Source organism: Hyperoodon ampullatus (assembly GCF_949752795.1).
Source record: "Hyperoodon ampullatus genome assembly, chromosome: 4".
Classification (NCBI taxonomy): domain Eukaryota; kingdom Metazoa; phylum Chordata; class Mammalia; order Artiodactyla; family Ziphiidae; genus Hyperoodon; species Hyperoodon ampullatus.
The window spans coordinates 4,836,994-4,853,587 of NC_136917.1; the positions used below are offsets into that span (position 1 = coordinate 4,836,994).

The 16,594-nt window shown below is 45.0% G+C and overlaps 1 protein-coding gene across 1 annotated transcript in view; it reads left to right on the forward strand.

The window, feature by feature from the left end:
* TTC1 (tetratricopeptide repeat domain 1) overlaps positions 1-15,910 on the forward strand; it is a 55,881-nt gene extending 39,971 nt beyond the window's left edge. Inside the window, exons 6-8 of the mRNA XM_079703956.1 lie at positions 3,941-4,089; positions 6,443-6,497; positions 15,277-15,910. Of these exons, the coding sequence (XP_079560082.1) occupies positions 3,941-4,089; positions 6,443-6,497; positions 15,277-15,410 (338 nt within the window). The 3' untranslated portion in view covers positions 15,411-15,910. The remainder of the gene's footprint in view (positions 1-3,940; positions 4,090-6,442; positions 6,498-15,276) is intronic.
* Positions 15,911-16,594: the final 684 nt, after the last annotated feature.

Here is a 16,594-nt window from a genome sequence, read left to right on the forward strand (position 1 = left end):
TGTGTTTGGAAGGGCCGTTGCTGTTAGGGAATGGGTACTCTCTTCAGGTGTACTGCTTAATCCAGACCTCCTTGCCGTCATTTTCATTATCCTTTCAGGTTCCACACAGTGAATCAAGCCTCTGCTATCTGAGTTCCATCATGGTCTTTTCATTCTACCAACTGATAGAGACAGCCCCAGACATAGGATCACCATTGTTTTTTCCACAAATTTCCTGATAGGCCAGACGGTTGTCTTGTCTTGGTGTGGAGACTAGTCTTTCTAGTCTTTCTTTACTACTCTTGTAATTTGTGGGTTGTTGTTGTTTTTTCCATTTTCGTCCTTTGGTTAATATTTTCTCTGAGAGAATCATAAAGTTAGAAAGAACCTTATATATTATCTAATCCCACTCTCAGACCAAGCATGAATTCCCTCTTCTGTTTTGTTTTTTAGGTTTTTTTTTAACGTGAATTAGTCACCCTCTCTACTGGATTTCTTTTCTTTATCCTTGATATTTCTATAGAGTATCTGAATGAACCTGTTACTACATTAGAATCTAGCAAACTTCTTCTGATCTGTTTATCTTGGGCTGCAACTAATTCTGAATGTACTGTTTTGTTTGGAAGAAGGTGTTCAGCCTTAATCTGTGAGATGTGTGGGTTTGAAGAGTTTAAATTAGGAACAAGATTCTGATTTTCAGTTCTTTTCTCTGTAACCAAATGGTGAGAAAATGCCTTGTAAGCCTGATTAGCAGGGTATACACTAGGAAAGAGAATTCATTTCCAGCAGTAACCCTCAGTGTAGGAGCCAAGAAAATGAGAGGAAGGGGGAGGAAAGTGTTTCCAACCAAAAGTGTTTCAGATTTGTTTTGGGATTTGGTTAAATCAGTATTCATGTGCTTATACTTAGTTGTTATGGGCTGCATATGAGTTGTTGAACCCATAGGCCAAATACGTTGACACTAGTATGGTTTATTTGTATTAAGGACCCTTCTCCTCCCACTAACCCCCCAAACACATTCCCACTCAGTGCATAAACCCTGGCAAAGGACTTAACTTATTTCTGAGGTCATATTTGGAGCTCATTACTACCAGTTATATGGAACAGTATTTAATGCTAGTCACCTTTGATCTTTTAGCCTTGGCATAAATAAAGTTTAAGTTAATTCTGTTTATATGGATTGAGAAAGAAAATCACAAGTTAGAGTGAAAAGTTGACATTTGAGGTTTTTATAAAGTAATCATGGGGAATTCCCTGGCTGTCCAGTGGTTAGAACTCGGTGCTTTCACTGCCGGGCCCGGGTTCAATCTCTGGTCAAGGAACTGAGATCCTGTAAGCTTTGAGGCGTGGCCAAAAAAAGTAATCATGGGAAGAATTCTTTCTCTTCAATACATATTTGCATTGTTAGAAGCTATCCACTAGTTGAGAAGGGGGCAGTATCTGAGTTAAAATGTAAATTAGGGGGTTCAATTTTTTAAAAGATGTAGTAGAGGTCATTGGAGTATTTTTTTTTTTTTTTTCCTGTGAGTATTATGTAGTTGGGAATATTTTAAGAGACTATGATGTGCTGGACTAAGGGGAGGTTGACAGCATGTAAAGTTGAAATGTTGAGGTTTGGGTTCTTTCAGAAAACCTTCTCCTGAACCAATATCCCCCTCCAACCCCTCTCCCATTTCTCTGGTCTGCTTCATTGAAAGATTGTCTATACCTCCTGTGTCTCTTTTGTCTTCTCCCATTCTCTCCTCACACATCCACTGGACTTCTGTTTCATTCACGCCCCTGAAACCCATCTTGTAAAGGTCACCAGCACCTTCCTCTTGTTCAGTAGTTGCTTCCCTACCCTCATCTTACTTGACTTCCCAAAAGCTTTTAACAGAGTGTGTCATTCCTCATTTTCTTCTGTTTCATTGGCTATTCCTTTTTAGTCTCTTGCTGGTTTCTCTGTCAGCCTCATCATTTTGGAAGTCCCTATTTCTTCATCTATAGGGCCCTCTTCTTTTTTTTCCCCTCTGTATTTTCTCCCTATGGGATCTCATCTAGTTCTGCAACTTTAAATAACCCATCTCTATGCTATAGTTTATATTTCTGGCTCTGCCCTGTAGTCTGGAGCCCTGTATCACATTGCAAAGTTGACATCTCCTCTGGGATGTCTAGTAGGCATTGCAGGTTTAACGTGCCCAGAGCAGACTCTGGTGCCTCCGCAGTCCCCATGCATGCATGCGTGAATACAACTTGAGGTTAGTTTTTTTCATTCTAATGAATGGCATTATTATCCATTGTTTACTTGCTGAAACTAAAACCTTTGGAGTCATCCCTGATTACTCTTTCTTTCATTCCCCATGGCTTAATTAATTAGCAAATCCTTTGGGCTCTGATTCAAAGACATTTCCTTAATCTGGCCTCTCCTTTCCATCTCCACTGTTAGCAGCTTAGTCAGCATCCTCTCTCATCTGGACCATTGCAGTGACGTCCCAGCTGTCTCTGCTTCCCCTCGTCCCCTCCACACTGTAGCCAAAGTGATCCTTTAAAACTGTAAATCAGATTATGTCTTAATCTGCTTGAAAACATTCCAGTGGCTTCGTATCACACTTAAGTCCAAGCTCCTTTCCCTGGCCACCAAGGCCTCCATGACCTGCTTGTTGCATATCTTCAACCTCATCTCCTCCGCAGCCCTTACCTAGTCACCAACAAACACGTCAAAGTTATTCTTGCTTTAGAGCCTTTACTCTCGTTAGTCCTTTTTCCTGTATGCTCTTCCTCAGCTTTTCAAACGGCTGGCCTCCCTCAAATAATCCTTTTTCGTATTTGACCACTCTCTAAAGTTACTTATTCCCCTCTTCACCTGAATTTACATCACCTCGTTTTATTTTCCTCTACAGCACAAAACTATCTGAAATTATTTATATGCCATCTTCTCTTGCCTCCTAGAATAGCTTAAAGCTTCATGAGAACGTGGACGTAGTCTGTTCTGTTTGCCACTACTATACTCCAGAGATACACTGCACTAGGTGCCTATGTTAGGCACTAAATAAATAATTACTGAAAGCATGAGTGAATTTAAAAATGGGTATATCACTTGAAAAGAAAAAAAGTTCTAGAGCCGTGATATTGCTTTCTAACAGAGAAAGAAACAACTCAAAAAAGAATACAAGAATGTAGTATACTTGAACCAAAACGCGGGCACTGGATTATTGGAAGGGTTGTTGTTGGAAAAAGGAGAGGATGTTATGTGCCAGTGATCTAAGGGTGTTCGATCGGGAGTTTGAAGGAACAGTGAGGATTTAGCTAAAAATGTAACCTCAGGAGTCAAGGCACGACCGCAGTAGCTGAGGCCTAGAAAAGAGAGAAGGATAGCAGAGTCTGCCACCAACGTTCTCCCTCAATTTTTTAATACGTGCCTTCAGATTACCTCTTATTTTCTCACTGTGCCTTGAGCTCTGTGTTTTGGCCTGTCCTGGAGTGGGTGAAGGACAAGTTAGGTGGAACGCACGGCTTGGGCGTGGACCAGGGCTTGGTAAGCTACAGTCACAGGCCACATCCAGCCTGCATGCTGCCTGCTTTTGTACAGCCTACAAGCTAAGAATGGTTTTTACATTAAATGGTTGGAAATAAAAGAGCAGTAATATTTCAAGACACATAAAAATTATGTGAACTTCAAATTTCAGTATTCATAAATAAAGGCTTATTGTGATACAGCTAACTTTACTTGCTTATGCATCGTCTGTGCTTGCTTTCGTGCTACAATAGCAGAGTTCAGTAGTTGTAACAGACAGTCTATCCCACAAAGTCTAAAATCTTTACTATCTGCCCTTTACAGAAGAAGTTTGCCAACTGTAGGTATGTCCTTTGACAAATAACTTTTCCTTAGGGACCCATGGAGAATAATAAAGAAACTTGATATAACTGAGGATGTACAGGCCCTTTTTCCTCATGGTGACAATGATTTCTTCTCTTTTTATAGCAATTCAGTTAAACCCCAACTATATCAGGGCAATATTGAGGAGAGCGGAGTTGTATGAGAAGACTGACAAGCTGGATGAAGCCCTGGAAGACTATAAATCCATACTAGAAAAAGATCCGTCAGTACATCAAGCAAGAGAAGCTTGTATGGTAAACCTAATTTTTTTACAGAAATATTTTCTATTCCTTGTGTTGCTACTCAGTGAATGTTAAATGATCCTTAGAGACACAACTGTATGCCATTTCTAAGCTTTTGAGCAGCTTATCAGAATATATGGGAGATAGAACTTTGAAGTGGTGGCCACACGCCCACTGTACCATGTACTGTTTAATCTTCATTCTAAAAGTGTTATCTGTGTAAACCTCTAACCTCTAGGGTTGACAAGAACTTTATTTCACTGTTGGACTAGGGAAATCTTGTCTACTTGTAGGTGCCTGGTTTAGTTGAAAGTGAGTCTTAATATTATAGGTAACAAATTTCTGGTTTTCTTGTCATCCTTTTCCTTACTCAGTCACCAAGTTTCTATTCATTGTTATTTGGCCAGCACATTTCCAATTGAATATATCCTAAACTAACTTTCTTATCTCTCTTAAAATGACTCTAGTTCTTGTCCTTGGCACTAAAAATCCTTTTGCTTCTAAATGACATAATATTTTTTATGCCAGTTGTAAGTTAACTAAATGTTACTGGTTTTCCTCCCTTTAAAAATAACTCCAGATTTGTGCTCTTACCTTTAGCACCGCTCTTTGATTATCTCTAACGCACAGAGCAACATACACTCTGAAGGATATACTGCAGTATTGGATGTGTATATCTTATTGCCCCAAAATAATGCATGTTCAAGTAAGTTCGACAAACACTGGCTTTAACCAAACAGGTTTCTTCGCTGCCAGACTTTTCAGAGGGTCATTAGGATGGAGAGGTCCGTTCTGAACCCAGTATGCCGCGGAGGTGGCAGGAGCTGGGGAGCTACAGGAGTCTTTTATTTAAGCCAGACTTCTCGGTTTTGTTTTTGGAATTGAGGGCACTTGCCAACATTTACAAATGGACAGATTTTACTAGATGAAAATCTAAGTCGGGCTCCTCTTGAAGTTGGAAGATGCAGACGTGCTGGCTGCTCCTTGAGCTCCCACACGCTGGCGCTCAGCTGGCGCTCTCGATTCCACGCTGAGCATGCCCGTACTCTTGCCTTACACCCGGTCCATTACTTACTACCTTTCCCCTCTGGCCCCTGAGGGCATCTGAGCCCCTGCTATACAGGTTCCCGTCTAGTTCACAGGACTGTTATTCCACCAAGCGGACCTGAGAAATGTTGACTCATCTCCCTGCACTAATATTCTAGGTGGTTTGGGTTTTGTTTTGCTTTGTTTTTATACCCACTTGAGGTGAATTCCTTCAGTAACAACAGATCTTTTGAATAATGGGAGAAGGGCTCATTTGGGTAATTAAAATACATAAGCAATTTGAAAGCAGTTTTAATCCTTTATCTGACTTTTAACATATCTCTGAATGGTGTTAGGATTAACTTAAATTTGACATGAGGAAAGGGAATAGAGTTCTTAAAATCTTGGCTAAATTCTTGGTAGCCTTTATCCTTGTCAAATTAGTTTTAAGAGTTCCGTGAGGGCTTCCCTGGTGGCGCAGTGGTTGAGAGTCCGTCTGCCGATGCAGGGGACACGGGTTCGTGCCCCAGGCCGGGAAGATCCCACATGCCGTGGAGCGGCTGGGCCTGTGAGCCATGGCCGCTGGGCCTGCGCGTCCGGAGCCTGTGCTCCGCAACGGGAGAGGCCACAGCAGTGAGAGGCCCGCGTACCACAAAAAAAAAAAAAAAAAAGAGAGTTCCGTGAAAGGGAGCCTTGTCTTAAAGCTAGCTGTTATATGCATAAAGAATTTATTTTATCTTGAATTATTACAGCTGAGTTAATACTGGACTCCCAGAGTACTTGGGGGCAATTACAGAGCTAAAAGAGACCATCAAAGACTCTAATCTATATCAGCCGGAGGTGATTTGGTTCCAGGGGGCATTTGGCAGTGTGGGGAGGCACTCTGTCATGACTGGGAGGGTACTGATGGCATCTGGTGGGTAGAGGCCAGGGATGCTCTAAACATTCTACGATGCGCAGGACAGCCCTACAGCAGTTACCCAGTCCAAAATATCAGTAGTGCCAAGGTTGAAACGATCTGATGCTTTCTCAACAAATTAGATTATATAAAGAAAGGACTTCAAGTTAAAAAATGCAAATGAGCAAAAAAATTAATACTATAAATATCACCTGTAATCCCACCACCTAAACATACCCCTGTAAACATCTGGTTTGTATCCTTTCAGACATTGTGTGTGTGTGTGTGTGTGTGTGTGTGTGTGTGTGTGTGTGTGTTTAATAGGCTCATGTATATGTACTTAACCTGGTCTCACTTTCACATGAGGTTTTTAATGTTTCTCAAATTCAAAATAAAGCCAAAAGATTTTCACAACCCACGTTTTGGTGCTTTTTCCCTCAGAGGTTACCTAAGCAAATTGAGGAACGTAATGAAAGACTAAAGGAAGATATGTTAGGTAAGTCTTCTTCCCTTACCTTCTCTTGACCATAAATAGCTAGGAAGCCGGGGATGGGGCCATCAGTACTTTTATTCATTAGAGGAGAATACAGCCATTAGAAATAGCTGTGGGACCCTTTGTTTGTTGTGGGCACCAGTACCGTGGGGCTAGTGAGTTCTTAGCCATTTTTAACTCTAGAAGGAGCAGTGTGGTTTAGAGTGGATAGCAGCTTTTCAAAAACTAAACTTCCGGGCTTCCCTGGTGGCGCAGTGGTTGAGAATCTGCCTGCCAATGCAGGGGACACGGGTTCGAGCCCTGGTCTGGGAAGATCCTACATGCCATGGAGCAACTGGGCCCGTGAGCCACAATTACTGAGCCTGCGCGTCTGGAGCCTGTGCTCCGCAGAAAGAGAGGCCGCGATAGTGAGAGGCCCGCGCACCGTGATGAAGAGTGGCCCCCGCTTGCCACAACTAGAGAAAGCCCTCGCACAGAAACAAAGACCCAACACAGCCATAAATAAATAAATAAAAAATACAAATAAGTGTTTCCCAATTGATTAATTAAAAAAAAAAAAAAACCTACCATTTTGTGGGGCTTTTTTTTTTTTTGGAAAATTTTCCTCCCTTCAAGAATGCAAACATAATTAACTCCCAACCTGGGCTGCCACCAACCTCTATTTCAAATCATGAATTTCATAAAAACGGTTGAATTTCTTCATTTGAGTAAACAACTTCAGGTTTTTGGGGTTTTGTGTTTTTTATCTATCTATTTATTTATATTTGGCTGCATTGGGTCTTCGTTGCTGTGTGTGCACTTTCCCTAGTTGTGGCGACCTGGGGCTACTCCTCATTGTGGTGTGTGGGCTTCTCATTGCGGTGACCTCTCTTGTGGAGCATGGGCTCTAGGCGCCCGGGCTTCAGTAGTTGTGGAACATGGGCTCAGTAGTTGTGGCGCATGGGCTTAGTTGCTCCGTGGCATGTGGGATCTTCCTGGACCAGGGATAGAACCCGTGTCCCCTGCATTGGCAGGCAGATTCTTAACCACTGTCCCACCAGGGAAGTCCCACCTTCAGGTTTTAAGTTCATTAGGATGCAATCAGTACAAGCCAATACCATGTCAAAACCAAGGGGACTTTTGTTTTGAAAATGGCGTTCAGAGTCCCTTTAGTGTTTGAGAACACGTGCGCGGGCAAGAATTAGTAGTAACTAGGAAGGGGGAAAAGACTGTGGGCTGGGGGGTCGGGGAAATGGTTTCATTTGACCCGTGTTTTAGTCACTTCTTGTATTTGCCAAAGCATGTTTATAGTTGGAATTACAGAGTTCCTCTCATGAACAGCCTGCTTGACGAAGGGGGGTAAAGGTCCCTGGACAGGAACCTGCCCAGCATAGTCTGCTTATATAACCTGTCTGATAGCTCTCTGTTAAGGTCTCCTATATATTTTTCCTTATGAATATTTTCTAAATCTCTATTGTGAATTGCAATCACATGGGACTAAAGGAAAATCATTTAAAATAAATTGGGCCTGGCTATTTATGGCCTTTAGGCATCAGTATCCAGAGAATGAGACAAATTTCCCCAAAGATCACTCTGATAGCAAAGTTGATTGAGAAGAAGCCACTAACCTAGTTGATCCAAAGCCCTCCGGCCCCTGCTGGATAGACTCAGACTCCAAGGGGAGATGCTTCAGAAGACTTGGGGAGATTTCTGGAGCCTTCCTCAGTTTTTCCAAAATTGGCTCTTTCCCTAATTTACATATTTAATTAAATTTGACACCATGTTTGAGCAGAAAAGTTATTTTGGAGGTACTTTTTCTTCAAAGAAGAGGGAAGAGAGCATTTTCTTACCTATTCACAATGATGCTTTATTTTAGCAAAAAAAGGAAGGAAAGAATTTGCATTTAGCTGAGCTGGATTTCATGCTGAAAGAGATGACTTGGTGAATGAGCACAGTGGATTTGGAAAAGACACTTAGGCACTGGTCTCTGGGTCCATTTGTTTTGAACCAATATGGAAAAATAAAGGGATCGGTATAAATGGAATCCTACTGCCATTGTCAGTTCCAGATGGAATCAAAACTTCCACCTGTCCTTGTCACTCAATTCTAATGAGCTGATGTTTCCTGTCTTGTGGCTTTGGCTTTTACTTATGTTGTTCCCTTCATAAACAACTTAAGTTGCTTGGTAAGTAATATGTCAGTTTGTTGTTACACATCAGTAGTCTGAATGGCTGGACTCTTTTATATTCTTTTTTTCTTTTTTTTTTTTTATTATTTTGTCTGCGTTGGGTCTTCCTTGCTGCACGCAGGTTTTCTCTAGTTGCAGTGAGCAGGGGCTGCTCTTCATTGCAGTGCGTGGGCTTCTCATTGCAGTGGCTTCTCTTGTTGTGGAACATGGGCTCAGCGCATGGCCTCCAGTAGTTGTGGCACATGGGCTCAGTAGTTGTGGCTCACGGGCTCTGGAGCGCAGGCTCAGTAGTTCTGGCGCACGGGCTTAGTTGCTCCACAGTATGTGGGATCTTCCCGGACCAGGACTTGAACCCATGTCCCCTGCATTGGCAGGCAGATTCTTAACCACTGCACCACCAAGGAAGCCCCTTCCTTTATATTCTTAATGAATATAAGGATCATGAATAAAATATTGGTTCTGGGTGTCACCTCCCGTAGGAGAGCCTTAAAGGGAAAAATCACTCTCAGCCCCACAAGAGCTTTCTGGTGTTCTTCCTTCCTTGTTACAGATGAACCAGCTTTGATTTGTGTGCTTTGAGATTTTTGGAGGCTGGTCCCTCTAGAAGCGCAGAGTAACGTCACTTGCTTAGAAGTTCTGAGCAAGCTTTTTGCAGTGGACTGCACGATTTTGAGTGCTGAGTTTCTCTGGGAATGACGGCTCCTGCTGGAAGGTTGGCAGTTAAAGATTTTTAAAACTGCTTAACACCATTTGTCACTGGCATTTACTACGTTATGTGATTATTTAACAAAATGAGATTGTCTTTAAGTTTGTTCGATAATCGTGACTTGCTTTTCCTTTTCTCTCTGTAACTTGACTTCCTTTTTGTTAGAAAGAAGAGCTACATACCCCCCCTTCTTGGGAAAAAAAAATTCTAATTGGAATTATGAATGGGTGGAACATACTTGCTCCTCTATTCTTAGTCTGTCATTTATAAATGTCATCCTTAGAGCAGGAGTAGAGACCCAGGGTGGCAGTCACTGATAGTGCCACAGTCCTTGCCAGAGAGGGACGATCATGCTGACTTTAGATTTGAGGAAAGGGGTCAGTAACTGGAGTGTTTCCTTTTGTCCTTTTCTCTGGGAAGATAGCCTGGTGGCTGTTATAGCCAGGGGATGACTTAAGGGTATAGTCAGTGGTGTGATGAGGCGGGAAGGATGTCCTGGACGGAGCACCCCAGGAGGCTCAGAGCATTTAGCTTCTGTTCCAACCATTCCGGGGGATCTGCCCTTCCTACCTCAGTCGAGAGGCTGTCCTGACCTGGAAAACCTAGAGCTGTGACATGAAACTCTTTGATTCCCCCAAAGGATCAAGAGACGTGGGTGAGGCACTGCCCCAGAAACCCTACCTTCCTTTCCCTGGCACCCAGCTGCTCGGCACACACAGGGGCCTTGTTCCGCCTCCGGCCCAGGTTTTCCACTTGTACCGTGCCCTCCTTCCACCTTCTTGGAACATGTTGCTGGTCTCCTGATTCCTGCAGTTACTCAGGTGTTCACTCCTGGCCATTAGCATCCTAATGAGTGTGTAGTTGGGAACTGAATTAAGAACACCACCTTGTATGTTCCATGTTCAAAAGCTAGATTTGGAGCCGGAAGCCACTTGTTCATTGTCATTGTGAGGACGCAGCAGATCTTTTTTGGCTCTTCCTGCGCATTGTGTGCCTCTCTGCAAGTGACAGAGGGGCCTAGAATCAGCTGCCTTGCCAAATATCACAGGAGAGCCTTGAGATTGTTACTGTCCCTTAAAACTGCTGAAGCCAGACATGTGGGTATGGAAATCCAGGCTCTTTTTTCACACTTCTCTTCCTGCTGCCCTGCCTGATACTCATTACGGACTGTACACTTGCCATGCCGTGTGCTCTGGCCCCTGGAGAATCAGCCAGTTCCTTGTCGCTGTCGCCCCCTCAGTAGGGAATGTTGGTTCTGGGTGTTCGATGCCCTGCTTCTTGCTTCGTTACCTAGTTGCTGCTCCTGTAGCTTCTCCTCTTTGATAGTTCTCGGTAAGGCTTCTTTCCACTTCCTTTCACCCGAGAGCTGACTAATATGTAAGCATCTGAACTGAGTGTGAATTTTATTTTCTCTATCCTGTGCTCTCTTAATTTGCGTTTTGCTCAGAGGAGAGCAAGAGTCACAGCTTCATGGCTTAGTTTTCTGCCTCATAAGAGGAAATGCAGTGTCAGGATTCACTTGGATGCAGTTTGGTTCTCCTAATAGGAGAAAGTCCTAAAGGATCTATTCCACTGGGCCCAACCTCAGTGATCTCAAGGAGGTGAAAACAAATGGCCTTCCGGGCTCTCCTGATGGTAAACTGACTACTGCACAGTCAGTATCTCCGAAGAGAAATTATGTGTAATGAGTCAGTTGGGTTTTTATAATACAGTGTTGCTTGGAGACACAGAAATTAGTATTTATCAGAACCAGATCCAGTGCCAAGCCTTGATCTCTAGTCATAAATGTTCTTGTCTGAGCACAAGCAGTGTTGGACTCTTCTCTTTGCCATGGGATCTCTTATAGATGAGATGCTAACAGTTAGGGACGTGTGGACACATTCACGCTGAGTCATGGTGTCAGATTTGCTACAAGTGGAAATAAAGGAACCCAATACTGCCCAGATCAGGGGAGGGGTGGGATTTGGCAGCCCATGGAAAGTGTGGCAGATAGGCTGGTTTGGCAGATGATCCTGTCTTGGGTTCAGCGAAGCTGCCCTTGTCTCTGAGCGCCCAACCTGACTGTGAACAGCAGCAGGAAGATGGTGGGTGTACAGAGCTAGGAAGGAGCATGATCTCTGCTGGAGGTGCTTCTCTGCCACCGTCATCAACAGTAAAAGGTGAATCTTGCAGACACCGAAACTTGTTGGCTGTACCTCAGTGTTGTGCTGTCTTTCCTCATGTTCCCATTGGCCCTACGCTAATTTCAGAGCTTTTTTTAATTGAAGTGTAGTTGATTTGATTTACAATATTGTGTTAGTTTCAGGTGCACAGCGTAGCGATTCAGTACTTTTGCAGTTTATACACCATTTGAGGTTATTACACGATAATGGGTATAATTCCCGGTATATCCTTGTTGCTTATCTATTTTATATATATAGTTTGTGTCTGTTACTTCCATACCCCTACTTTCAGAGCTTCTTCACCCGACAGTGTAAACATCAGATGTTTGTTCAGTGAATAAACGGCCTCTGTCCCGTTATGTCTCACCAGCTTTCTGTCAGAACCACCTCCAGGCTCTCCTCTTGTGGTTTATTCTTCACTTTGCCCCGTAGCATTATTAACCCTGAAAGCTGTTCTCAAACCATCAGTGGCCTTTGCCGCGTCCTCCCACCTCCCTTTCAGCCCTTTGGACACACTGCCCACCCTTGCCTGCCTGTCTCCATACATTTGATCCTACCATTTTTGCCTGCACTGCCCACTCCCTCTATCTCAAATGGTTGCAGTCCTGCCTGTCCTTTGGTGGTGATTGAAATGCAGGCTCTCACACACAAAGCTCTGCCAGATCTCCCTCCTCCCTGCCCAAGCTGGAGGGCATCTTCTTCGTATTGACTCATAGCATTTTATATCTCAGCTACATATGAACTGGCTTCTGTGTGTGTCTTCCATCATATCTAAGCTTATTTTGGTGTAAAGACACTGTCCTGTATCTTTGCTTCACCGCCACACATATGTACTTGGTCCATGTTGGTTGAATTAGTTGAAGTCAGGTTAACCTCAGGTCTTCTCTGATGGGGAGACTATTTAATCATGTGTCTTTTTTACGTGTCTGCTACCTTCCAGGGACTTCATGTACGTTGTCTATTTAGCAAGCAGACTTCCCATCTCCTGTTCTACTGTTCTGGCGATAATAGTCAAGCTGTTGTGGAATGTTATAAAGGCAGAGATACGAGAATAAAATGATGCCATATGTGTTAGGTTGGGTCCTTGGAGAAACAGAAGGCAAGATTTGATTAGAAGCACAAGAGAGGACTTCCGTGGTGGCACAGTGGTTAAGAATCCGCCTGCCAATGCAGGGGACACGGGTTCGAGCCCAGGTCCCGGAAGATCCCACAAGCCGCAGAGCAACGAAGCCTGTGCGCCACAACTACCGAGCCTGTGCTCTAGAGCCCGTGAGCCACAACTGCTGAGCCCAGTGAGCCACAACTACTGAAGCCCACGCAGCTAGAGCCTGTGCTCCGTAACAGAGACAAGCCACCGCAATGAGAAGCACGTGCGCTGCAACAAAGAGTAGCCCCCACTTGCCTCAACTAAAGAAAGCCCACGCGCAGCAACGAAGACCAAGCACAGCCAAAAATAAATAAAAGAAATTTAAAAAAAAAAAGAAAAGAAAAGAAACACAAGAGATTTATTGCAGGAAACACCTGCAAGGGAAAGTGAGGCAGAGGGGCAGGAGCTGGACGTGAGTGGGAGCCGCGTCAGGCCCCTGGGAGGAGGGAGGACTTGGTTCGGAGAAGTCCTGCCCTGCAGGCTGGTGCCGGGGACGCGTCAGCAAAGCCACTGTCACAGGGGCCCCTGCTCTGTCCCTGCCCCGCGCCGTCACTGACTGTTGACAGCCGTGGGGCCCTCGACCTCTGCGTGGAGGGAACTGCGCTCCCTGCATCTGGAGAAGCATGTGTTCCCGGCTGCCACTGCACGGAATCAGCCAAGCTAAGGTCCAGGGCTCCTCGTGGCGGGCAGGTCCTCCAGCCGATTAGGCGAGGTCCGGGCCTGCGCAAGGCCCCCGCCCCCTCCATCTGCGGTTTGAATACTTGTGCCCGTGCTCCGCCGCCGTCTCTAACTGCTCCCCGTCCTTCAGAGCCTTGTCTCTCCCGAAACGACTTCCTCACACCCCTGAAGAGGCCTGCGAGCTCTGCTCTCACCTCAGTCTTGTGTCTGGCTGCCCACTAGGCTGTGAGCATCTCAGAAGCCAAGAATAACTTGTATTCTTTAGATCCCAGTGCCTCCTATAGTAGATACCAAGTCACATGTACATTTGCGCTTCAAATGGTTGTTCTGGCCGTCGAGGTGGACTTGCAGTGACCCCTCCAGCCCAGGTGGTGGCCCCTGGCTTGGTCGACAGTCCACAGTGGCCCTGGGACAGGCTGTTCCTGGGGACTGTGACGTGAGTGGCCCTTGAGGCTCCTTACTTTTTACTCACTCCGTGTCAGAAGAGCCAAGAATGGTGCCAGCAGTGACATTTTATTGGGCTTCTTTAAATGTTTGTTTCCTCCCTGTCCTCTCTCCTCTCTCTTCAGCCCCAAGACAGACTGCCGAAGTTCTGGCTAACTCACGCTCTCCTGGGGGGGGGCCCTCCGTTTCCTTGCCTTGTTGCGATCCCCTGTTCATGCATCCATCTACCTGCAGCAGCGCTCTGGGCACCTCTGTGCTGCCACCTGTGCGCAGGGACAAGGCCTGTGCCGGTGATTCTCCTTAATCAGCAGCACTGAGCATATGTGTTCCAGGTTTAAGTTTGGGGAATCCTGCCTGGAGAGTGGTCAGTCTGGGTTTTGGGAATTTACTGTAAATATGGTGAGCTGCCAGGGGGCTAAATCTTAGACCGAGTCCAAAAGTTTCCAAGAGTTACTAGAAAAGGCCTTGACATTTAAAGGCCATGCACCTTTAAGTTCTTTACCTGGGGTTTATTTCAAGGTGGGAGACCTCAGAGGGACAAAGCTGCTGACAAGGGCAATGTGGGAAGGAGCCTGTACCTCTGATGATCTGGGGTTTCTTTCCCTTTTACCCTCGTCCTCATCTCCATTGGAAGCAGACCTGCAAGAAAAATTAGAACAGTGTAGAAATGGTCGAAATACGTATTCACCCATCCTCGCCAAGATTTTCCAAAACACTCCTAGCTTCAGATATTCCATCCTGTTGCCCACATATCCCTGTAAATCTCTCAGATGTCCTGGAAACTCCAACTTCTGTATAAACTCCATGGCCCTCTTGTATGGAGGATCAGCATAAAAATCCATAGTTATACTGTGTGTCTTCATTTTGTCTTTATGACATGAACTCACCTGGTGATTAATAAGGGAAGCTGAAACTTGGGGAGGGAGACTGGGCTGTTGAGGTGATGGTGCTGTGCAAGAGAACAAGATCTCCCGTTTCCTGAGAAATGATGAGTTCGGTGTGGAAGCTAAGACTTGGAAAAGGAGGAGGCTCTTGAGTTTGAACCCAGGTTCAGTAGAAACCCGCAGAGTGGAATTAGATTCAGCAAGTCGCTCTGCTGTTTCTTGGAGAACAGACTTGGGGTGGGGGGTGCTTGGCCCTCTCCGCCAGGCTTGGCCTTCAGGCCCCAGGAAGAGCAGCCCATCGCTCATCCCAGAGCCTGTTCCCTGGGGGCTCTGGCCAGTCTGGACAGGAGCTTTGCTGTCACAGCAGGGCTCCCTCGTGCTCCTCTACGCAAGCCATGGCTCAGGGTGGACGGCGCTGAAGTGATTGCTCTGCTGTACATTGGGGGCTGAGGGTTTCATGATTTTAAAAGCAGGAGTTTCTTTTTAACTGCAGAGAATCTCTTTTTATTTTGTAATCAGATAGTGAGGCACCTGGGGTCTTCCTGCTTCTGCTGACTCCCTGTATTTACTGGACTTTTTGCTTTTACGTTGCAGGTAAACTAAAAGATCTTGGGAACTTGGTTCTTCGGCCTTTTGGACTCTCCACAGAGAATTTCCAGATCAAACAGGATTCCTCTACTGGCTCCTACTCCATCAATTTTGTTCAAAATCCAAATAATAACAGATAACAAAGATAACAATGGCTTTTAAAGCTGGCTTGGAAATTGTATGCTGCCTGTGTTAGCAAGGGGAAAGGCCCTGCCGGTGTTGAACGTTTAACAGCTTCTTATCTCAAAGACAGGCTATCTAGTAGAGGCCAGCGCTCCCTTCTCTCCCTTGTTTTATGATCAGGGTGAAACGCAGTTCCTGATGTAATGAGCCTAATTTAATTTGATTTCCATTTTAAGGTGGTGTCTGTGCAGCTGTTGCCTTGGTTCTGGCTGTTCTTTGTTTTGTCCGGGAGAAAGCCTGCTTGTCGAGGCTCACCTCCCCGAGCTCCACAAAAACAAGCCCAGCTGGTGTCTCCTGGGCCGAGCAAACCTGCTGGTTGGAGACTGCCCAACCACGACCGATGGGGTCCCCACCTGCTGTTCCCTCGCCCCGATCACACGCACTGCCCAGGCTGCCTTGCGTGGGCTCCAACATCTCCTAATTTCCTCTGTGGTAATAAACGCTTTCTGTGACAGTCTGAGCTGGGTTGTGAATTTTGTCCCCATAACAACAGCTAAAGCAGTGCTGGTTTCGAGCAGTGTTACTGGATTCCACAAATCTGCCCAGAGTCTTAGTTGCCACCTTGAAGATGATCTTGAAGAGCTGACCATCCTACCACGTATTAGGATTCAGAAACTCCACCTTACAAGCTGTCCCGGGCCTCTCCAGGTTTGTGCAGATAATTATGAAATCAGTGTTTTTGATCAAGTATCAATCTTAGTAATTTCAACTTAAAGTAGCTTCATTCAGGAATGGTGGTATGTGAATCCCAGAACAAAACCATATTCTTTTAGACTCCATGAACCCAGAAGTTTCAAAGGTAGGTTTTTTTTTTTTTCTAGTCATCAGTGCTGGTGAAAAGCTTTTAACTGTTATGGTTTGAGTGTCAAGGGCAGTGACATGCAGGTTTCATCTTAGAAATGAAGTACACGTATAATTCTGTAAGTGACATGCAGTAGGTATGCTCCCAGTGTTAAGAATTGTGCTGCTGTTTTGCTTTGTTCCTCAAAGCCCCTCAGCGTGTGTTGGTAGGCAGTGGAATCATATGCTATATCCACACTTCGTGATTTGCGAAGCCTTTCTCCCAGATTGAAATGGAATTCCTCATACACTTTATAAGGGGAAAGGGAGAAGGAGAATGTGGTTTTTAATTTTGCTTTGC